General features: G+C 43.2%; 1 protein-coding gene across 1 annotated transcript in view; it reads right to left on the bottom strand.

Moving 5' to 3' along the window:
* Window positions 1-23,522: 23,522 nt before the first annotated feature.
* Window positions 23,523-25,916, bottom strand: part of LOC311224958 (sodium- and chloride-dependent GABA transporter 2-like) — a gene marked incomplete at both ends in the record, with an annotated part of 46,047 nt that continues 43,653 nt past the window's right edge. The window contains one exon of the mRNA XM_084310118.1: window positions 23,523-23,639. Coding sequence (XP_084166244.1) covers window positions 23,523-23,639 — 117 coding nt within the window. The remainder of the gene's footprint in view (window positions 23,640-25,916) is intronic.

The following is a 25,916-nucleotide window of genomic DNA, read 5'->3' on the forward strand; positions in this document are numbered from 1 at the left end:
TGCTTTATTCAGCCGGACCCAGTAATCCATCACTCCCTCACTAGGCCTGGGAACCATGGCATAGAAGTCGGCCATGGGCATACTGGAGTATGTCAGCTCGCTGAAGTTACGCTTTAAAATGTCAAACACAGCTGCAGGGGTCATATTGGCAGACAACTCAGGCCGGCTACGCAGTGACACCTTCACTATGTCTCTAGCTTTACCAGTCAACCTGCCCATCACTAGATCACACAATTCTCTTTCGGTTTTACAACTCGTTCTAGACAGATACACTAGCATCATGTCTTCCCACTCATGTATGGAGACTGGCTCAGTGCGATCACCTCTGAAGAACGGAGGTGGTTTAGTCTCCGCCTGCACTATTACTTTCATCCTTGACATGTCTGCACACCCAGAAAAACATTGTGGTTGGGGTGCGGGGACCTTGGGCTCAAGGGCGGGGACCTGGGGCTCAGGGACGGGGACCTGGGGCTGATAACTGGTCTGGTGCATGGCATGCAGAGTAGATGCAATTTGTTCTCCTATCTGTATGGCAAGGTCTGTGACGAGGCTGCCTAAATCCTCTGACCTAGCGAGTTGCGGGGCTGCATCATTGCCATGCGTGATTGGAGTAGATGTGGCCACTGGCCCCACTGCTTCAAACACTGACTGGCGAACTGTAGACTGACTCAGTTCCACAGGTCTTCCCCTCCCATACATAAGAGCTGACTGACCTAGTTCTGTAGGACCCACTGGTCTTCCCCTCCCATACATAAGAGCTGACTGACCCAGTTCTGTAGGACCCACTGGTCTTCCCCTCCCATACATAAGAGCTGACTGACCCCTGCCATATACAGGCATCATACCCACCATCTCCAGATCTGGTGCTACTGCTTCGGACATGTTCAAGAATAAAAATAAAAATGCTTTAGAGGGCTATAAACAAAAGAAAAGTATGTGTGAATGTGTTAAATGGCCGCTCGTTACTGCTCAGACTTTGAACACTAGACTACACACGAATACATGTAGGCTACTGTATGGCTATCCATTCACAATTTACCAGAACAGATGGGGGGGAAAAAATAATATGTATATATATATCTCATTACCAGCCAACCATATAAACAAATTAGTTCCAAATTCTATTTACAGTGGGCATGTGTTAGATAGCAACACTTGTTACTGCTCAAACTTTGAACATCAGACCATAGGCTATCTATTCACAATACATAACAGATGAAAGAAAAAGGAAAAAAAGAAAATACAATGGTCTTGTACAACTAGTGTCGTTTCCAATTACTGTATCATTACAATAATATTTACAATTATAATCTATAGCATATTATTATCAAACAAAAACAACCAATATCACATGTGCGCTTATCCTATGCGCACACGTTAACGTTCGACGTTGTACTCAGCACAGCCAGTTGAATGAAGAAGCGGCGTGCAGACAGCGTCCCCGGTGGACAGACGAGCGTTGTCCGTTGTCCGAGGTCGAACGGCACCAAGTGTGACCGGTGTACTCTGACGGCGTTGTGTTAAGGACGACAGACATGGATGACTGTTGACGGTCTTTATTTCCCTCCTGTTAGGTTACAAAGGCAACAATATGCAGCAGCATTAGGAACACATCGACATCTGCAGCACGAGCCCACGGAGTTCCAGGTGGGACTCTCTTATAAGAATGACACATTTTAATACATACAATTACATTGGAAAAATATACGCAATTGAATACAAAACGGACACATGGGAGCTACTGTACACACATACCTGTTAGGTTACAAAGGCAACAATATGCAGCAGCATTAGGAACACATCGACATCTGCAGCACGAGCTATGGTTGAGAAAAGACGTGACTCCATTAACTCCATGTTACCAGTGCACGTGTGTGCAAACTTCCTACATGCTATTAAAGTGCATTTTACCCAGTCAAACCTCCCACAAAACAACTGCACAGGTACATATTAACAACAGTAGTTACATTACAAACTCGATTCACAGTTTTAGGAATGTAACATACAATATTTAACAACTTTTAGACCGAAGTCTTTCACTGAACATAAGAAGTAGTGCTCACCCCACGGAGTTCCAGGTGGGACTGGCTCACCACCAGAAAGCAGGCAGGATGTGTGTCCCGGAGGACCGGAAAAGTAAGGGTGTCGATTTCAAAATAAAAGCCTTAACTCCCAAAAGTGCAATAAAACAAAACGAAAGGAATGAAATCAACTTAAATCAATAAAATAAAACGTTTAGGAGTATTAGTGGAATGTATTAAAGTGTATTTTGTGATGGGGTGTAATTATCTATACAAGGCAACAAGGCACTTGTTACATTGACACAGTAATTTGTTCAGCTGTTTCTTGTTTTTGATGGATGACAGGACAACTGTCGGGGCTGGTAGCTTGGTTGATAGGAGGAGATTATGCTTTTTGTTGACCATTGTCTCCCTGACATCTCTGGTGACGGACTTGATACTGTAGTCATAATATCTGTCAAAGATAAGGTAGCGCAGCGGACATTGCGCTCATCACCAACACAAGAGACACCGGGTTCGACTCCGGCTGTCGGCGGCCGGTACATTCTTCTCGATGGGGGGCGCTATACCAAACATTTTGCAAACATGTACCACGCATTGGCATGTCACTGGCAGCAGACAGCTGACCAAGCGAACACTGACTCCCCACAACACTACCAAACCACCAACAACACACAACCAGTCAAATAAAGTACAGTCTAATTCACAACTTGAAACACAAAGAGTGAGAGAGAGAGAGAGAGAGAGAGAGAGAGAGAGAGAGAGAGAGAGAGAGAGAGAGAGAGAGAGAGAGAGAGAGAGAAGCGTTAGCTGAGTGGCTAACAGCGGCTAGCGTTAGCTGAGTGGCTAAGAGAGAGAGAGAGAGAGAAAGTGAATTAACTCACTTTGTTTAATTGAAACGTGGTCCAGCCGGAGGGCTTAATAAAGTGTACAGTTACAGCATTGCAAATTGGGCGCCCTCTGCCGCCCGTTAACGGCTCTCGTCAAATGGTTTTATTAGGGTGGGTGCGGTTTCTGTTTTGTGCCGCCAGGAGGCGCAAAGTCAAGTTGGAATTATATCCATCCAGCGCCCGCCCCTACTCTGCCTCATGTTTACAAAATCAGCTGTTTAGCCATTAGTCATTAGCTATTAAACTAGCGTTAGAGTCGAGGAAAAGCAATTGATGCTTTGGATCTAATGAACGAGGGCATATTGGACTTTGTTACAGCTGTACTCAAATGTAACTGGCCCGTCGATTATTGTGACCAGGCTGTCCTGTGGATTTCAGCTGTCGCTGTACTGAATTTACTGGTAAGCTAACTTCGGTTTAACGTTAGTTTGTTTACTGCAGTTATGTTAAGGTAACGTTACAGTAGAAACTGCTCAAATCAAGCTGTATCCACATTGCTGTCAAGTTAACGTTATGGTCTCTCGAAAATTGAATGCGACCTCAAGGCTTTTCAACACTGGCCGCGTAATATTAGTTAACGTTCATTTAGCAGGATGTAATGTGTAACGTTTAATCAACGTGAAATGGCCCTGAATACATCATATAATGTGTTTCCCAGCTTGTGTTTCCCAGCTTCCCACTTATTGTAAGTGTATGCCCAAAAAATATATATCACTGAATTGAAAATGGGGGACCCTGATGTAAACAAGACGAAAGTCTTTCTCTGGTCTGCATCCCCTTAACAATTGTGTGTATTGAGCTGTACTGTATTGTACTCATTCTGCAATCTGTTAATGACATTTACATATCTGTAGATACTATATCTATATCTGTACATCCCTTACCTACTCTTACTAGTTACGCTGCTGGCCAGTATGACTTACTACCATATAGTGTCTTTATACCTGTATCACTGTACATATTAATACTATCTATATCTGTACATATCTCTTACCTACTCTTACTAGTTACGCTGCTGGCCAGTATGACTTACTACCATATAGTGTCTTTATACCTGTATCACTGTACATATTAATACTATCTATATCTGTACATATCTCTTACCTACTCTTACTAGTTACGCTGCTGGCCAGTATGACTTACTACCATATAGTGTCTTTATACCTGTATCACTGTACATATTAATACTATCTATATCTGTACATATCTCTTACCTACTCTTACTAGTTACGCTGCTGGCCAGTATGACTTACTACCATATAGTGTCTTTATACCTGTATCACTGTACATATTAATACTATCTATATCTGTACATATCTCTTACCTACTCTTACTAGTTACGCTGCTGGCCAGTATGACTTACTACCATATAGTGTCTTTATACCTGTATCACTGTACATATTAATACTATCTATATCTGTACATATCTCTTACCTACTCTTACTAGTTACGCTGCTGGCCAGTATGACTTACTACCATATAGTGTCTTTATACCTGTATCACTGTACATATTAATACTATCTATATCTGTACATATCTCTTACCTACTCTTACTAGTTACGCTGCTGGCCAGTATGACTTACTACCATAGTGTCTTTATACCTGTATCACTGTACATATTAATACTATATCTATATCTGTACATATCTCTTACCTACTCTTACTAGTTACACTGCTGGCCAGTATGACTTACTACCATAGTGTCTTTATACCTGTATCACTGTACAAAGTACTGTATTTAATATTTCTCTTTTCTAACAGGGGCATCAAAGACCTGCACCAGCTCATCACTGAACCTACAGTAGTCAGAGTAAAATAGAATAGTGCAGTGCAGTGCAATAAAATAGTAGAATAGAATAGATAAAAAAAAATTACAGTGAAAGAGATACAGACAAATAGCTAGCTAGTCTATTGATAGTTATGCAGTTACTTATTTGCACCACTTGGTGTCAACAGAGGTGACCTGCCTAGACAGGCATGAAGAAGAAGCATGAATACAGGAAGGGATGCCATGATGCCATGATGTGTGAAAATGCTATGAACAACCTAAACAAAGAATAGTCAATTGAAATGGATCCACTCTCTCCAGTGTCTTATTGATTGCCATCCACCTCTACATCTTGTAGTACCATATAGTGTCTTTATACCTGTATCACTGTACATATTAATACTATATCTATATCTGTACATATCTCTTACCTACTCTTACTAGTTACGCTGCTGGCCAGTATGACTTACTACCATAGTGTCTTTATACCTGTATCACTGTACATATTAATACTATATCTATATCTGTACATATCTCTTACCTACTCTTACTAGTTACGCTGCTGGCCAGTATGACTTACTACCATAGTGTCTTTATACCTGTATCACTGTACAAAGTACTGTATTTAATATTTCTCTTTTCTAACAGGGGCATCAAAGACCTGCACCAGCTCATCACTGAACCTACAGTAGTCAGAGTAAAATAGAATAGTGCAGTGCAGTGCAATAAAATAGTAGAATAGAATAGATAAAAAAATGTTTACAGTGAAAGAGATACAGACAAATAGCTAGCTAGTCTATTGATAGTTATGTACAGTACATTCAAAAATGTTTACAGTGAAAGAGATACAGACAAATAGCTAGCTAGTCTATTGATAGTTATGTACAGTACATTCATCACAAAACACTCTATATTTTTTTATAGTTTTATTCACATTGCAGAATGGGTACACTAGTCAATACACACAATTGTTAAGGGGATGCAGACCAGAGAAAATACGTTTGTCTTGTGTTGTGTCCTACTGTTACACAGTGTCTGAAGCATGCAGTTACTTATTTGCACCACTTGGTGTCAACAGAGGTGACCTGCCTAGACAGGCATGAAGAAGAAGCATGAATACAGGAAGGGATGCCATGATGCCATGATGTGTGAAAATGCTATGAACAACCTAAACAAAGAATAGTCAATTGAAATGGATCCACTCTCTCCAGTGTCTTATTGATTGCCATCCACCTCTACATCTTGTAGTACCATATACTGTAGTGTCTTTATACCTGTATCACTGTACATATTAATACTATATCTATATCTGTACATATCTCTTACCTACTCTTACTAGTTACGCTGCTGGCCAGTATGACTTACTACCATAGTGTCTTTATACCTGTATCACTGTACATATTAATACTATATTTATATCTGTACATATCTCTTACCTACTCTTACTAGTTACGCTGCTGGCCAGTATGACTTGATGATGATTCTATTTTCCGCTTTGACCTCCATTATTTGCTATAATTAATGGCAAAACCTTTATCAAACCAGTTATGAGGTTGTTGCATATGTCTATTGTGAGTTTATTTGTCCAAAAAAAGTTGATGGCAGCCACCAATTCCTCCTTTGTGTGAGGTTTCGCCTCTCTGCGAATGACATTTTTTAACATATGCCACACGATTTCAATGGGATTCAGGTCTGGAGACTCGGCGGGTGTTTTGACCCAATTAATTCCCTCTGCTTCAATGCAATGTCGTGCGGCTGTGTGTTTTGGGTCATTGTCTTGGAAGAATCTGTGGCGTGTCCCAAAGGTTGAACGTATCCAGGGGCTGACAACTGCCTTGATTATTGCGTCCTCAAAAAACACTCTGTCCATGATCCCATCAAAAATTACCAGAGGGCCCCGGCCCTCTCTGGAAATCGCGCCCCAAACATGGAGTTTCAAGGGGTGTTTTGGGGCTGGTTTACCCATTCGATGGCCTTTCTTGGAAAAGCACTGTCTAGCAAAATGTTCGAGTGACACAGTGCTTTCGTCTGTGAAAATGACGTCATGCCACGTTTCAAATGTGTCACGCCATAGGTGAGCTTGTGCAAGTCGTAATTCTTTATTCTTTTCCCGAATCATTGGCCAGAATTTTGTCTGGCCATATTTCCAGCCAAGACGTCTACGCGCTCCCCGTATCGCACTCAGTCCGACACGGACCCCAAACACGTCATCCAGCTGTTTCTGGACTTGTCTTGCAACCATGCAATCGCGTGCCTTGGTCATCTTGTCAATAGCAACCATGACATTGCTATAGAGAAAGAAAAAAAAGAGGACATTAATTGATGCATACAGTCACGCCAATATGATGTTTATAATAAGTCCCTGCAACATTTGTTTGCATCAATATCCCAGTGTACCCAACCCCCCCCCCCCCCCCCCCCACCCAACCTCCTCCAATGTACAGTTTCTACGTCAAATGTATATACTGTATTTGCAAATCTGGTATGTCATAAATGTATAGATGTAGCAGTACTGGCTATCTGTATGTCATGTATGTCATATGTCCTGATGAATTGAAAATGGGGGACCCTGATGTAAACAAGACGAAAGTCTTTCTCTGGTCTGCATCCCCTTAACAATTGTGTGTATTGAGCTGTACTGTATTGTACTCATTCTGCAATCTGTTAATGACATTTACATATCTGTAGATACTATATCTATATCTGTACATATCTCTTACCTACTCTTACTAGTTACGCTGCTGGCCAGTATACTTACTACCATAAGTCAAATGTATATATTCTCTTTTAGAGTTGTCTGTATATCCTGTATGTCATAAATGTCTGGATGCAACAGTAGTGTGTACAAGTGTATGTTGTGTATAGACAGTAGACATACACAACATACAAGTCATAAATGTCTCGATGAATTTAAAATGGGGGACCCTGATGTAAACAAGACGAAAGTCTTTCTCTGGTCTGTATTGTACCCAGTGTGTATTGAGCCGTAGCCTACTGAAAGTCTTTCTCTGGTCTGCATCCCCTTAACAATTGTGTGTATTGAGCTGTACTGTATTGTACCCATTTCTGCAATCTGTTGTAGCTGCGTTTCAATATTTGTCAAAAACGTTACCTTTTGTAGCTCAAAACACGAGTGGAAAATAAAAACTTAAAATGATATAAATGCACTTTTAACCTATCGCTAAACTATTGCCAACCTAACGTTTTACATTCTACATGTACTTACTCAGACAATTTAGGAGGCGCTCGAGGTCGTGGTTCTTTCCTTTTGTAATGCGTCCAAACTGTGTTCTGTGTAACATGGATTCCGACCGATGCAAGGTGTTGCCGAATTTGTTTGGTCGACATGCCTTGAGATCGAAGTCTGCGCACATCTCTCGAGTGTTGTTTGCAAATTTTAGTCATTTTGGGCAGCAACACAACACACTGTACAAACTACAGTATAACACTTTATATATACAGTAGTACAGTAGTGGATTGATCTGATTGGTCTGATGCAGACGGGCCATTCACGGGTTTGAGGCGGGGCTTCGTGGCGTAGACAAGTATTAGTGGGGTGTCTCCCCCCTATTCCCATTCCATTTATGTCTTATCATAAATAGTAGATACTGAAGTTGTAGAATAATACATTACTGTTAAATATGTTTTCATTGCAATATTAAGATGAAAATTACTTTTTCAGAAAGGTATGATGTCCCTTTCCTGAACAGGGTTATTTGTTTGCTTTAAATTATAAATAAATTAAATATTTTATGTAAACCACCTGTTTTTAAAAGAAACACATACAATTCGCACATATATATTTTATAATTAGGAGAAAACTGTGATATTTGGATGCAGTTTTTTATTTGCATATTATTGCCCCCCACTTAGCTATTGAACACACTAGATTATTTAAACAGATATCTCACAGTATGATTACATTATTATTAAAAACTATCAAGATGACAGTATTTTGTATTTGTTTATGCTAGTGTCTTCACCATGGCACCTAAATCAACAGGCCAAAGGTCAAAATCATACAGAGACAGACTTAATGTGGTGTTGCCAGACATCCTGCTGTGCAGGTACTTTACTAGACATGTTGTGTAGGCTATTATTGTTAGGCCGATTTATTGTGTTCTTATTTTGTTATATAGGATGGCCTAAAGATGTGTTTCCTGTTTATGTTCATTAAGATGCATTAAGTTATGTATTTGTCAACTTGTCAATGCAATTAAACTTTCAAATTTAGTTCTGCCTTCTTGTCTATTCTCAGTCCTTGCCCCACAATGTTGGAATGAACTACCCACCCCAGTTAGGACAGCCGAAACCCATCCAATCTTTCGCCGTCGACTAAAGACGCACTTCTTCAATCATTATCTGAAATCTAAATCTTGTCTTCTTTTTAAGATTTTCCCATTAAAAGTTTTAAAACACATGGTGACAACCAACCCCATAGTGTGTGACAACCATCCCCATGTGTCAGAGTGTCTTTGATAGGTGATTAACTCTTTGTTACAATACTTTGGAAAATGAGAGGGATACACATTTCAAGCCAACATCTTAAGCTTCAATTTAATGTAGGAATGACTATTGAAAGATGTTTTGATTATGAGCAATTCACACTAGAGTAAAAAGTGTGACAACGTCCCCCGTTCTCCCCTAATATGGTATAGAATGGAAATTGTGCTGGTCCCAGAGCCCCAACTGATTACTAAAAGACATATGATGCTCAATGCCTCTGTCTGGAAACAAGTATGCTCCCTCATGGAGAAGATGTAGGCATGTTAAAAGAACAAACCTCTTACTGTTAAAGTATGTTGTTTGAAACCATAAAGGTTGTCAGTGTTTTTTTTAGATGGTTTCTTAGATGTTCCTATCCTGTTGTAACAGTTGTTGATAATACCTATGATTCTGATGTTGTGTTCAGTTAGCATATTAGCTTACAACAAACTGTGACTAGCTAAGCAGACGCTTTTGTCCCCCTCTCCTTGATAAGGTGTTAATAGGTTTGGGGGAGCAGAGGTGAGTAGCTGAGGTCTTGGGGAATTCATATGGAAATGTGACAATGGTCTATCTGGGGGTGTTGGTACAGTACAGTCGCATACAGATTACTGGGGGTGGGGAACAGGGGCGTCCATTTGGTATGGCAAGTGATACAGTATTAAGATGAAAATTACTTTTTCAGAAAGGTATGATGTCCCTTTCCTGAACAGGGTTATTTGTTTGCTTTAAATTATAAATAAATAAAATATTTTATGTAAACCACCTGTTTTTAAAAGAAACACATACAATTCGCACATATATATTTTATAATTAGGAGAAAACTGTGATATTTGGATGCAGTTTTTTATTTGCATATTATTGCCCCCCACTTAGCTATTGAACACACTAGATTATTTAAACAGATATCTCACAGTATGATTACATTATTATTAAAAACTATCAAGATGACAGTATTTTGTATTTGTTTATGCTAGTGTCTTCACCATGGCACCTAAATCAACAGGCCAAAGGTCAAAATCATACAAAATCATACAGAGACAGACTTAAAGATGATCCAGAACAAAATCAAACAAAAGAGCGGTATAAAAAGAGAAAACAACAACGACTGCACTTTCTACATCGCCTTAGAGTTCATGGTGTAGATAAAAAATGTTTGTTACTTTTCTACCAATCTGTATTAGAGAGTCTCATCAGATACGGTATAACAGGCTACTTACTCTAATCAGGGGCGTCCATTTGGTATGGCAAGGTATGGCACTCGCCATACCTTGGCAAATAAAAATGTAAAAAAATTACAATTTTTTATGTTGATTTATAATTCGAATGTCAACATTATGAACGAAGCAATTATCTCACTTTTACTAGGTGGATTTTACTGTGACTAACTGAAATATGCCCCAAAAAAAGGAAAATGGACATAGGGAAATTATTTTATCAAAGGGCAGCAGAGACAAGTGATACAGGGACACAGGTAAGGTCTGGCTTAGTGATTATAATAGTGCAGTTCAGCATTCAGTAACCCATACTTTTTGTGAATGTGTTTTTGATACTACATTCTGTTGAACACACACCTCAAAACCGTACCTAAGGAAAATTGGCTCAATTGCAAGAAAAGAATAAAGAATTACGACTTGCACAAGCTCACCTATGGCGTGACACATTTGAAACGTGGCATGACGTCATTTTCACAGACGAAAGCACTGTGTCACTCGAACATTTTGCTAGACAGTGCTTTTCCAAGAAAGGCCATCGAATGGGTAAACCAGCCCCAAAACACCCCTTGAAACTCCATGTTTGGGGCGCGATTTCCAGAGAGGGCCGGGGCCCTCTGGTAATTTTTGATGGGATCATGGACAGAGTGTTTTTTGAGGACGCAATAATCAAGGCAGTTGTCAGCCCCTGGATACGTTCAACCTTTGGGACACGCCACAGATTCTTTCAAGACAATGACCCAAAACACACAGCCGCACGACATTGCATTGAAGCAGAGGGAATTAATTGGGTCAAAACACCCGCCGAGTCTCCAGACCTGAATCCCATTGAAATCGTGTGGCATATGTTAAAAGATTTCATTCGCAGAGAGGCGAAACCTCACACAAAGGAGGAATTGGTGGCTGCCATCAACTTTTTTTGGACAAATAAACTCACAATAGACATATGCAACAACCTCATAACTGGTTTGATAAAGGTTTTGCCATTAATTATAGCAAATAATGGAGGTCAAAGCGGAAAATAGAATCATCATCAAGTCATACTGGCCAGCAGCGTAACTAGTAAGAGTAGGTAAGAGATATGTACAGATATAAATATAGTATTAATATGTACAGTGATACAGGTATAAAGACACTATGGTAGTAAGTCATACTGGCCAGCAGCGTAACTAGTAAGAGTAGGTAAGAGATATGTACAGATATAGATATAGTATTAATATGTACAGTGATACAGGTATAAAGACACTACAGTATATGGTACTACAAGATGTAGAGGTGGATGGCAATCAATAAGACACTGGAGAGAGTGGATCCATTTCAATTGACTATTCTTTGTTTAGGTTGTTCATAGCATTTTCACACATCATGGCATCATGGCATCCCTTCCTGTATTCATGCTTCTTCTTCATGCCTGTCTAGGCAGGTCACCTCTGTTGACACCAAGTGGTGCAAATAAGTAACTGCATGCTTCAGACACTGTGTAACAGTAGGACACAACACAAGACAAACGTATTTTCTCTGGTCTGCATCCCCTTAACAATTGTGTGTATTGACTAGTGTACCCATTCTGCAATGTGAATAAAACTATAAAAAAATATAGAGTGTTTTGTGATGAATGTACTGTACATAACTATCAATAGACTAGCTAGCTATTTGTCTGTATCTCTTTCACTGTAATTTTTTTTTTATCTATTCTATTCTACTATTTTATTGCACTGCACTGCACTATTCTATTTTACTCTGACTACTGTAGGTTCAGTGATGAGCTGGTGCAGGTCTTTGATGCCCCTGTTAGAAAAGAGAAATATTAAATACAGTACTTTGTACAGTGATACAGGTATAAAGACACTATATGGTAGTAAGTCATACTGGCCAGCAGCGTAACTAGTAAGAGTAGGTAAGAGATATGTACAGATATAGATAGTATTAATATGTACAGTGATACAGGTATAAAGACACTATATGGTAGTAAGTCATACTGGCCAGCAGCGTAACTAGTAAGAGTAGGTAAGAGATATGTACAGATATAGATAGTATTAATATGTACAGTGATACAGGTATAAAGACACTATATGGTAGTAAGTCATACTGGCCAGCAGCGTAACTAGTAAGAGTAGGTAAGAGATATGTACAGATATAGATAGTATTAATATGTACAGTGATACAGGTATAAAGACACTATATGGTAGTAAGTCATACTGGCCAGCAGCGTAACTAGTAAGAGTAGGTAAGAGATATGTACAGATATAGATAGTATTAATATGTACAGTGATACAGGTATAAAGACACTATATGGTAGTAAGTCATACTGGCCAGCAGCGTAACTAGTAAGAGTAGGTAAGAGATATGTACAGATATAGATAGTATTAATATGTACAGTGATACAGGTATAAAGACACTATATGGTAGTAAGTCATACTGGCCAGCAGCGTAACTAGTAAGAGTAGGTAAGAGATATGTACAGATATAGATAGTATTAATATGTACAGTGATACAGGTATAAAGACACTATATGGTAGTAAGTCATACTGGCCAGCAGCGTAACTAGTAAGAGTAGGTAAGAGATATGTACAGATATAGATAGTATTAATATGTACAGTGATACAGGTATAAAGACACTATATGGTAGTAAGTCATACTGGCCAGCAGCGTAACTAGTAAGAGTAGGTAAGAGATATGTACAGATATAGATAGTATTAATATGTACAGTGATACAGGTATAAAGACACTATATGGTAGTAAGTCATACTGGCCAGCAGCGTAACTAGTAAGAGTAGGTAAGAGATATGTACAGATATAGATAGTATTAATATGTACAGTGATACAGGTATAAAGACACTATATGGTAGTAAGTCATACTGGCCAGCAGCGTAACTAGTAAGAGTAGGTAAGGGATGTACAGATATAGATATAGTATCTACAGATATGTAAATGTCATTAACAGATTGCAGAATGAGTACAATACAGTACAGCTCAATACACACAATTGTTAAGGGGATGCAGACCAGAGAAAGACTTTCGTCTTGTTTACATCAGGGTCCCCCATTTTCAATTCAGTGATATATATTTTTTGGGCATACACTTACAATAAGTGGGAAGCTAGGAAACACATAAGCTGGGAAACACATTATATGATGTATTCAGGGCCATTTCACGTTGATTAAACGTTACACATTACATCCTGCTAAATGAACGTTAACTAATATTACGCGGCCAGTGTTGAAAAGCCTTGAGGTCGCATTCAATTTTCGAGAGACCATAACGTTAACTTGACAGCAATGTGGATACAGCTTGATTTGAGCAGTTTCTACTGTAACGTTACCTTAACATAACTGCAGTAAACAAACTAACGTTAAACCGAAGTTAGCTTACCAGTAAATTCAGTACAGCGACAGCTGAAATCCAAGCTGATCACAATAATCGACGGGCCAGTTACATTTCCCCCAACCAGAGCCTAACTAGAGCCACATTCTGCGAATCAGAGGCAGAGTAGGGCGGGTCTTCGGTGCCAGCACGTATGGGTTGTCTCGTAAAGAATAATACTGCACTGTATCTGAGTATCTAGATGATTATCCATAAAAAACGCACGTTAATCGAAAATACCACACCATTACTGTACCAATGACAGTCAAATAATCTACAGAAAAGCATTACATTGCAAAATAATATGTCCAAGACTAGTGTCGCATGCACACACACACACAGATTGTAGAATAGCTCCCTCTCTCCACCGTGTAACTCGACTCCCCCTACTGGTTGAACCAGGCAGAGCAGCTTAAAAAGACGTCATCTAGCGTCATCTAGCTTGCTACCGGCGGTAGACGCCTCGTTTTCCAGTCCCACATCTGTATGTCCACTGACTGTCCCCCAGACTGTTGTCGATGTATATTCCACTGCCCACTGTCCAGACTCGAGACTGCATCACAACACACAGCATCGAACATCCGGCAAACTACCTGGCGATCTACCATCCACTTCTGCAAAATGCGGCTACGGAAAAGTACTGTCGTCGCCACGTCGGCCAATCAGAGAGCGTCTCGGCGAAATGCGGCTACGGAAATAAAAAAAACTGCTAACGCTGCTTGCCTAGACCGCTTCAAATCGCGCCCGGCTTCCAACATAATACATCATATTTCAACGCACAGCGCGTTACGCACTGATTGGCTGCGACGGATACAGCGATGACGCACTCAGAGCGCTATTGCGTCTAGCCCGGGCGAGAAATACGGCCAGGGAGAAATGCGGCTATGCGCAGTGAGTCACGTCCTGTTCAGGAAAACGATTATTTTTTATTTGATATATTAACGTTATATTGTGCATTGGAAACACAAACATACTTAAAATGAGTAAATATTATTATAACCATCTTTTAACAGGGGGGTCGGCGCCCGAGCGCCCCCAGTGGCCAGCCGCCACTGCCTCCGGCTCCGGCTTGGGCCAGCCGTCAATCTCACTGCTCTACCTCCAACAAAGGAAGCGTTCATTGAAAATGTGAATAGGGCCCACTTCCAAGCGTACCTCTGGCGAAATCTCATTAAGAATCTGCCACCTGCAATGAACCCAGAGGAATTTGGATGGAAGAAGGACACCTGTAACAGGGCACTGATCCCAATCCACCTACCAGAAAATGTCAAACTTGTCCCAGACTACATCCTGAAGATGATCCGGTGTGGCTGCAAGAGTGAGGCCCTGTGTACCTCGAAGAAGTGCAGCTGTAAAGTTCTGTACATGTTTCAGGGTAGGATGTTCAAGACCCTAATACAGTATGTAATGCATCTGCAAGATTTGTCCTTCACACCAGTGCGTGTGCACTTGTTTTATTTAGTTATGGACCAACACAAGGCAAACTTAAGTGTGTGTGTCGCTGCTTATAACTGTTACAAAAGTTGTTTTACAGGCCTGGCTTGAAAGGGTTAATATTAATTTCACATCACCCCTTGTATGAAAAAACATTAGAGAATGTAATTTGATGCATTAAAGGGGAACTATCTTATAAATGGCCTTTTTCAGTGTTTAGCATTGTTTCCTAGCTATGTGGACTTATATTAATAGCTCTAATTCTCATATTGGCACATTCTTCCAATTATCCTCTCACAATATTCACCCTCACTGAACTGAGTCATCTGAAAATGTGCATATCTGTGATGTCAGAGATTTCTCAGCTGCATAATAATGTGGCAGTTGCCACCAGGCCACACAGTGGTTGGAGCCCAGCCTCAAAACGGCTTAAGATCTTGAGGTAGAAAAATGCTGTTTTTGAGTACTTGATTAAAAAAAAAAAAAAAAAACAATGAATTTTTTTGAAAAAAACCTTACAGATGTGTTCCATAGACTCACAGGAATTGTGTAAAAGTACCCAAATAGTGAAAGAAATAGTAAAATAGTTCCCCTTTAAATTTATATTCAGCATGCAATATCATAAATCTCTATTTCTGTGTGATTTTGGCATTTTCGGGCATGAAGGGGTTAATATCTGAAGATTTTACATGTTAATATTAATGTTAATATTAATTCCACATCACCGCTTGTATGAAAAAATATTAGAGAATGTAATTTGATGCATTTAATTTATATTAAATATATTATATATATTTATCTGAAAGGATATCACCGAGCACCCTCTTGTATTTTGAAGAGGTACCCCCAAGCTCCAAGTAACTGCAAAAAAAATTGCAACCGACAAAACGTCAGGTTATTCTATAACCCTAGTTATATGAGTATAGCGAGCGCTCTGCTCTATTGGAACTATCCCTTTATCCAATCTAATAATGAATAATTTTCTCCACATGCACACACCCATCCGCCTGGCCACACCCACATCCGCTCCTCTACATAATCGGGGTCGTGGCCACACCATCAGCTCCTTCCCAAGTCTTTCACCACCGAAGGCGAAGACCACGGGGTCCTCAGTGAGTCAGAGCAGAGCGCTCGCTATACTCATATAACTAGGGTTATAGAATAACCTGATGTTATATTATCATATAGCTTACGCTCTGCTCTATTGGAACACAGGAGCTGAGCACAGCGGAAGCTCGACAGATGTACCCGCTGAGGCCCCCCACAACCATCAGAACCGGGGAAGACCCGAGCCCCCTGGACGCCCCTAGAGGGGGATGGGAGGGAATCGGGTCCGACTGTGCAAAGAGGGTTTAGCACCTCAAACGCACAGGGTGAGCAGACCGTGGGACTTACCTTCACACAGAAGGACCCGCGACCACTCAGGCGCGCATCCCACATGCCATCAGGGAACGGACGGGAAGAAAAACACCCCCGTCACAGCCCCCAACATCACAGGGTCAAAGGTCAAGAACCCAACCCCGTGGCAAGGCCGTAGCAGCGGAGCGCGGAGGAGGACCCAGCCCCAGGAACAGCCTGAGGGCCAGGACACCCCGAAAAAGGGGACCGGTGAGGCCAACGATGCCGTAGCATTGGGACCCCACCAGACAGTCACTGGTGACACCACCCCCCACATCGCCAGTGTATCGGACAGGGCCCAATCCAAGAGCAGGCCCTTCCCCCCTACGGCACGCCACCCTGAAGCACTCTACAAGAGGCTACACCCCCACAACACTGTGGGGCCAGTCGGCGCACCGGGGAGACAACCCCCAAAGACGTTGATCCCTCAATCTAGGCAACAGGCCCCAAGAGCATAACTCGACCTGTGCCCGGAGCACTGCGGACTAGACAGGCGCCTAAGGGGTCTACTGTGAAACAGCACCCCGGCTGAAGGGGCGTTCGGTATGCTGTGCACCATGTCGCAACCTCCACAAACCCGACCCCTCCAGTGAGGTCGAGGTTCAAGAGAAGGCTGACACGATTGGCAGACGTCATGAAAGGTGCGGGGGCACACTCGCGGGCAGACGGGATCAAGCCCGGCCTCAACCCGAGAGTCGACTCTGCTACCAACACACCGGGGAACCAACCACCCCCCTATGTTTAGTTTAACAGGAGGCGGTTGTTCCTTTAACCCACCAAGAAAAAACTCAGAAACATAACTGCGCGTATACACCGGCTATACAGGCAGTACAAGTGTTTCAGTTTTCAAAGGGGTTAACCCAGGCCAACAGGTCGACAAGAACGAGTTCGGACCTGGGCCCGGCGGACCGGGACCTACACAGGGATGCCAGAGGGGTTCAATAGAAAACCTCCTTGACAGCCCCCTCCCATCCCTGCCCAGCAGGGGGAGGGAGGGGCGAAAACGAATGGAGAAGGACCAGGCCCCTTAGCACAGCGCAAGGTACAACACAATGTGGACCAAGCAGAACACTGTGAAGGGCAACTCGTAGTGTCATACATATGACACACACATCCATGATATCAATCCCTGCGACGCCCGGGCCGACCCGGCATTTCCCCCCCGGAAAAGCACAAAGTCCTTCAGGGTACCAGAACAGCAGATCTGCGCCCCGGCGGACAACGGGTTAACTGACCTGGTCCGGCGCGACCAGAACCAGTCCCGTGTCCTAGTCACGCCGCCATCCCCAGTCCTAAGAGGGGGGTAGGTACGCGTGTCGCTCCAAAACATCACAGAGGGCGCCACCAAGATGGTCAGTACGTGAATGCAGTGCACTGCACCTGGTGGCCCACCCCATGGGCGTGAGACCCTCCGCCAATGCTTTGATCTACTCTGTCATTTCCCCCCGGAGATGAACGTGAGTCGTCGAGTCGAACCTAGTACACTGGCGCTTGGAAGAGATAAAATCTCCTTCCCAGTCGCTCGCATAAAAAACGCTGTTTCTATGAATGAGCAACCAAGGCGCGCCAGCCCATGATGTGGTTCCACACCGAAAGCACCCAGGGCCAGCGCTATGTACACGTCGAGACCCAAAAAACACATCAATGGTAATTGTAATAAGAAATCAGACAACGTTCCCTCCATGCCGTCTGGGACGAGCGACAGGAAGCCGGCCAAACAAGACACATATATGGGTCCCATATGACGCGTCCGAGGGAAAAAACCCTGTCAACACCGCTCTGTATATAAGAGGGAAGACAGGGAATCCCCCAGAGAGACCTTCCACGTGAGTAACAATTGAAAAGATATATGTAAACATTGAGCCACGTGACCAAAAGCTCAATACATATTTAAATAGAGAGCAGAGCAGAAAACGAACAGTTTCCAACGCATCGCATCACCCAATCTTGACAATGACAGTGGTCCATAGCATGGAGCCTGAAAGAACTCACGGAAGTCTCATGACCAATAGAAACACGCCCAGTGACGTATTCTATGGCCGGGGAAATCGCATGACCCACCTATCCAAATATGGCGTGGGACCAGGGAACTCCCCTCCCCCTTTCCCCTCCCTGTGATGCACTGACCCCACAGCGTGACAGGAAGACCGACGAACAGGAGGTCCAACCCCCTGGCCAATCAGTAAAAGGGGGGAGGGGTTTATCAGTTCACCCCCTATGACCCCACACCCCGGATATGATGAAAACAACAAGCAGCGCATGATACCAGTTGTCTAGCATGCTACATGAAAAAGCGTATATCCTCTAGGATAAGCTTAACAGTTGCACGCCAGCCACAGACGATAAACTCGTTTGTGTAAAAAACTGTTTTTTATACAAGGCTTTAGGCTCGCCACCCGCATTTTTATACCTTTACCAAGTAAAGAAAAAAACAACAGACGTTAAAGAGAGGGTCCAAAGACCTCGGCACAAGCTACATATGTGATTACTTCTGTAGGCTAACACTCAACCTAGTTGTGGACTCGATGCCATGTTTCCCAAACATAACAGAATACACACAACCCCCTCAGATAAAAAAGGTAAAGTTCACTCTTACTACTGCAAGAAGAACGCCGTCTTTTATGATGAGAGAAGACAAGTATTTTGACAGAGTGCTAGCCACAGGCCTTGCTAAGCACACACATATATAGTGACCAGACATTTTTTTCTAAGAAAACTGCCCCACTCCCTAAGCAAGCACACAACCCCACAGCTAGGTAAGGGTTATACATTGTATCCCCAATATATTATAGTGAATAAACACACGTTTTGTAACAAAAAACAGTCCCTCACCAGGAGGGACTTTTTATTTAATAACAAAAAGCATATGTTGGGGGGGACGGGACAGGGGGGACAGGGGTAAACAGGAGAAATGCCCAAATTTTGTGTGATTTGGGCATTTTCGAGCATGAAGGGGTTAATATCTGAAAATGTTACATGTTAATATTAATGTTAATATTAATTTCACATCACCCCTTGTATGAAAAAACATTAAGATAATGTAATTTGATGCATTTAATTTATATTCAGCATGCAATATATCATACATCTCTATTTCTGTGTGATTTTGGCATTTTCGGGCATGAAGGGGTTAATATCTGAAGATTTTACATGTTAATATTAATGTTAATATTAATTCCACATCACCGCTTGTATGAAAAAATATTAGAGAATGTAATTTGATGCATTTAATTTATATTAAATATATTATATATATTTATCTGAAAGGATATCACCGAGCACCCTCTTGTATTTTGAAGAGGTACCCCCAAGCTCCAAGTAACTGCAAAAAAAATTGCAACCGACAAAACGTCAGGTTATTCTATAACCCTAGTTATATGAGTATAGCCTGTGCCACGTAAGCCTCCATTGCTGGGAAGAATGGGCAGACAACGCCCGTCTCTCTCACAGGACGACGTTGCCAGAGATGACCTATCATGTCATCAGGAACAGGTGCCGGCAGTGGCTGCGGCGGCCGCCATGAGCTCGGGGAACAAGGCAAGCAACTCCCCTTGCATACCTTCCTCCACATCACTCACGTCCCTCGCGTACGGGAGGCTGCCTCGGGCTCCAACGTCCAACGCGGCAGATAGCTGGGCATCTTGTCTCGGGGTCGGAGGTTCTAACCCAACCCTGGAGTACAAGGGACCCCAAGGAGACGCAGCACTCCCTGCTAGGGTGCCCACCTGTCCCGCGTTTTGCGGGACAGTCCCGATAATGGGATGTTTGTCCCGCGTCCCGCTGCAACAGAACAATGTCCCGCATTTCAAAGATCATAAACAATAATAATAATTATTATTATTATTAAATTTTTTTTTTAAATGTTGTTCATTTAATGCCTCGCTCCAATTAAGTGTGTCAGTGTCACTCGAGTCAGAAGAAACATGCACCTCTACCCCTGCGGGGCCAGCCGTGTATAGTGTAACAGAGTGACAGCCAATGAAATGGGTGCATTTGTCACGCTGTCCAAGGTGCTGAACTGCTCTCTCGCAGCTCCGTGTTGACGGCTTGAATCCCGCTAGGGGCAAAGCCTGCTGCCTGTCCACCGACCCCTCTGCCGGTGAACACGCACCTCTACCCCCCAATTGCCGTATTTATACGTCAACTTTAATAAACGGCACGGCTCAAATACTTGACATACCGGAAAGACAGTTGCGCTGTCTTTAAACTGCTAATAAATAATACTCCATGACTCCGGCGAGACGTGCACCGGGGGATGATGCTGAGCCGCCAAGGCGCCAGCGAGGGACCGAAGCTGTCCAGAAAACCGTGAGAGAAGCTCGCCACCTCGCTCGCCACTAGCCCCCATCACTCACAGACACCGGGTCCGGTAGAGCTGGACTGGTATAGGCTACAGAGTGGAGAGAGAGCCTCGCCGAGCCAGCCAGCCAGGGCACGTTAAATAAATCGTGAGGGAAAAAAAAAAAAAATTAAGTGCAGGCTGTGTGTTCTCAGTGAGAAGATGCTCCCGCAGCGGTGCTTTTGTGCAGTTATAAAATCCCGGTGCTAGGTGAATCATACAGTTTAATAAGATTAATAACAAAATGTGCTATATATAGCCTACCGTCGGCGTCGAATATGAAATAAAGGCATTTAAATAATAAATACATTTCTTTAATTTTAATTAGCAATAATTTTTATATTTCTTTTAATAATTATTTTTTCTCACCTACAGTACGTGTCCCGCATTGTCCCGCAAAAGCAGTGCTGCTGTCCTGCGACTGAACAATTTTGACCTGGTCACCCTACTCCCTGCCACTCCCTGAGGGGGAGAGTGATACGTCTCTACTGGGGCTTCGAACAAGAGAGCTCCCGCCCCCTCCATGTAATCCTCAGTTTCCATCGGAAATGGAGAAGAGGCAAGAGAACTCTCGTTCGGCTCCAGCACAACACTAAAACCAGGCCGTTCATCCCTGCTGCTCGCCGCCTTACGACGAGAGCGAGCTGAGGCGAAGAGTCTGCGACGCAAATCGTAGGCCACCAGAGGTGCTGTCGGCCTGTCGGCACTTTCCACTGGCGGGGGAACCAGGGCCGGAACCCGGCCATCTCACAGGAGATGGAGGCTTAACGGCCCTTCGGCGAGGCAAACTCACCACCGGGCTCCGCCCAGGCGCACCTGGCCGCCACAACCGCGGAGCCAGAGACGCCCCACGACGCACGGAGGACGCTGCGATAGTGAAGCGCTGGTGGAGGGTAACATTGTGAGCGTCTAGACCCTCCGACGGTGAAGACATTATCTCTTAGTTTTTTCGTAAATTTGCGAGAGAGAAAAAACAAAGATACAATGTCAATGTAGCTCCTTTCCAACAACAATTTCGGCACTAAACTTAAAGTGGTGTGTTACAGACACTTTACGGTGGTGAAAATAGGGAAGGAGCTGATGGTGTGGCCACGACCCCGCTTATGTAGAGGAGCGGATGTGGGTGTGGCCAGGCGGATGGGTGTGTGCATGTGGAGAAAATTATTCATTATTAGATTGGATAATAGGGATAGTTCCAATAGAGCAGAGCGTAAGCTATACGATAAAATAACAAGGTTCACCTATAAATCAGGCTATGGCTCCCGGACTAATATGTTTTGACGTATTTAAATTTTTTCGGTACCATATAGCAATTCAGGTAAATGTTGGATTTTCTCTTGCTATAACATTCCGACACTAAATTGGTGTCATGATCTTTAGATCCAGTGCAAAATAAGTTTGTTTGAGACTTAGTCCAGTGATCTCACAGTGCTGCTGTGACCTAATTTAGGTTTCTCCTGCTGGAGTCCACAATGCAACACACCAAGAGCACTCTTCTTCTGTGGTCACAGCCAGGCAGCCGCTGTACTGTGGATGCCTTCTGGCCATTACTGTTGTAGCTTAGTTCAACTACTTCTAAAATGACGAGATGAGACTCTGGACGTTAAAATCAGATGTCTTCTTTTAGTGAAGAGGAAAAGGGCAGTACACGTTAGCTTGTGGCAATAAAGGCTACAGTACAATGCTGCTCACAACAACGTAAACAATCTGCACTTGCATTCCATTTCCGCTCCTAGAGCATTATGGGCAGTGAGGACATTATGGGTAGTGATGTCCCAGATGACTATATGTAAAAACTACTAAATTACATCACAACATAAATATTTAAGCCATGCAAATTAAAGGAACAACATTATGGAAAATGTGCTTACAGTCTTCTCCAGAGTCAGACAAGAAGATAGCCAATTTCCTATCCGGCTGCAAGCTAGCCTAGCTTAGCACAAATTAATGGAAGCTGACACAGACTAGCTGGCCTAGCTGTTGGCCAAAAACGTGTCCTCCTGGCATTTTAATCTAAGCTAGTGGTCCGTATCCACTTCCATTAATTTGTGCTAATGTAACCGGTGTCGTATTGCTCTGCGTTGTGTTTCGATTCCACCCCTGTTAAGGGATTGCCTTGAGTGGGAGTTAAACCCCAGTCTCCCGCGCCGCGGGCGGCATCACAGACCACTAGACCAAGAGGTGAATTAACTTCTTGGTAATGTGTCTCTGGGGAGTGAGTTTACTTGCAGTACCCCTTAACGTCCAGTCACTTCACTACACTGTCCATCGTGACTGTGGACAGACACGCAGTACCTCCGTTACACTCACTCCCCTAAACTCACTCCACCCAGGGCATCCGGGTCTATCGGCACCACGTGTACTGAGACATGCGGTACCTCCGATACACTAAGCTAGGCTAGTTTGCAGCCGGATAGCTTTCTACTGAACGCACAGAGAGGAAATTGGTATCTTTGCAGTATCATCAGTGACTTAGTAGATTGTTAAAAGAATGACAGGCATTACCATCAACAAAATGTAAAGATGTATGAAACAAACAAACATAACAGGATAAAATATTGATTCATAAACATAAAAGTAGCTTCCACGTTCCAACGAGTTTTGTTAGGATCAGGTATCGGTTATGATGCTTTCCATCTCTGCTCCTGAGTTCACATGCTGCAGTTCAGCCTTTGTCTTCTGGGTTAATATGTAGCCAGGCTCAGGTTGGCACAGGTGGTGGAGGCGCTAAGTGGTGGGGAGAAATATTCACATTCAAATGTCAAAACATTCCATTGATTATGAGGAAATGTATCAAATTAACAAGGACACAGTGTCCTAGTTGTGAAGCATAGATTGAACTATGCATCTTACACATGGTGCTATGCTCAGGAAGTAGAGCAGTCGACTGGTAATCTGAAGGTTCCCGGTTTGATTCCCGCTCCTCCCGGCAGCGTGTCGAAGTGTCCTTGAGTAAGACACTTAACTCCTTTTTGATCAACTTTTTCTCCCATTTTCTATATCTTCTCCCATCCCAATTTCGTATCATCCAATTCAACCCTCCCCTGTCACGAACGCTGTTTCTTGCCTCCCACAAGCCGGCTGCAATGTGGACTAAGTCATACATAGCACAAGTCCCCTCCGGTACTTGAGGTAACAGCAGTCGCATCTTTTCACCTGCGCAGCTCGATCTCTCAGTGGCGAGGAGTAACGCGTGGGAGGCTCACGCTGCCCCCGACACTTCCTGATTCTACTGCGCAGGCGCACCAACCGACCTGTAGGAGTCGCTGTCCACAACGCCCGATCCCCACCCATCAGTTTCCCACCCCCTAATACGGCCAATGTGTATTAGTATGAACGACCAGCTAAACTGAAAGCAATGGCGAGCCCAGCGTCTCCGCATTCGTGGCGAGCGCCTTGCCCACTACGCCATGTAGCCGCCCTATAAGACACTTAACTCCTAACTGCTCCTGATGAGCAGGTTGGCACCTTGCATGGTTGTCTCCACCGTTGGTGTGTGAATGGGTGAATTAGAGGCATAAGTCGTATAGTGCTTTGGATAAAAGTAGAGATGTGCGATATTATCGGCCTACCGATATTATCCACCGATATTGGCATTAAAATGTAATGTGATCAGTGTCGTTTTTATAAAAAAGAAAATTAATTTTATTTAACATTTATTTACCCAGGCAAGCAAGTAAGAACAAATTTGTATACAAAAGCAGCCTGACCATAAAGCAAAAGCCTTTTATTGTCAAACGTATGCATAATATTGTGTTAATTCCACAACAAGAGATATGTAACCCCACATATATCGGTATCGATTGATATTCGTTATCGGAAAATAAGAGTTGGACAATATCAGTATATCGGATATCGGTAAAAAAGCCAATATCGAACATCCCTATATAAAAGCGCTAAATGCAGTCCTTTTACCATTTATGCCTGTGAGCCACCACTAAATGGACTGCGTTTATACATTGCTTTTATCTGAAGCACTTTTACGACTTACGGCTCACATTCAGCCATTCACTCACTGAGGGCAGAGGTGTCATGCAAGGTGCCAACCTGCTCATCAGGAGCAATTAGGTGTTAAGTGTCTTTGCTCAAGGACCCTTCGACACTCTGCCGGGAGGAGCCGGAATCGAACCGGGAACCTTCAGATTACCAGATGATGGCCGCTCTACCTCCTGAGCCACTGTCACCCCACACCACCAGAGTCAGAGTTTAAGTTTGAGTGAGTGAATGACTGAGTGAGTGAGTGAGTGAGTGAGTGAGTGAGTGAGTGAGTGAGTGAGTGAGTGAGTGAGTGAGTGAGTGAGTGAGTGAGTGAGTGAGTTAATGACATTGCCGGTTATAGAGGTGCTTCGTATCTAAAAATGCTTTAGATACGGTTCTGTTCCGTTCCCGAGAACGACAGTCCCCCGTCCCCACTCCCCCGCCGGCCAGCTTTCACACTACCAATCTCGTTTAGTTCCCGAGCACACTTGAGGGAGCAACACCCCGATACAGCAGGTGGCGGTATGGACCTAGTTGTTTTGAGATCCGCCAATGAACACAAGAGTACACTTGCACCATCTAGTATGCGACAAGTCGTTAGAGAAATAGTCAAAGCCTGTACAATGGAGTCGTCCTTCGCATCAAGAAATGCCTTTGTTATGCTAATGTAGCAGCCGGAATATTCTACAAAGTATTCAGAAGTGCTAACTAACTGTTACTTTCCCTGTGTGTGTATAACGTGTGATTAACAGTGTTCCTTTGGATAGCTTAACAGTGTTCCTTTGGATAGCTCGCCCAGTCTAACGACGAGGTGAGGTGCTACTCTTCTCGGGCTGCAGGATTACTAACAATAAAATTGAGCCCTTTTTCCCTTTCTGGAGCGGTCCTTGAGTGGGACCAGTGGAGGTTGCCAGCAGGGGGCGGAGTGGCAGTGGTGGCAGGTGGAGCGGAGGAGAGAGGAGAAGCAACGAGGAAGAGGGAGTTACCTGGGAGCGAGAGTACCAGGAAGTTCTCTTTGGCATTGGA

Source organism: Notolepis coatsorum, assembly GCF_963971535.1.
Source record: "Notolepis coatsorum genome assembly, chromosome: 1".
Classification (NCBI taxonomy): domain Eukaryota; kingdom Metazoa; phylum Chordata; class Actinopteri; order Aulopiformes; family Paralepididae; genus Notolepis; species Notolepis coatsorum.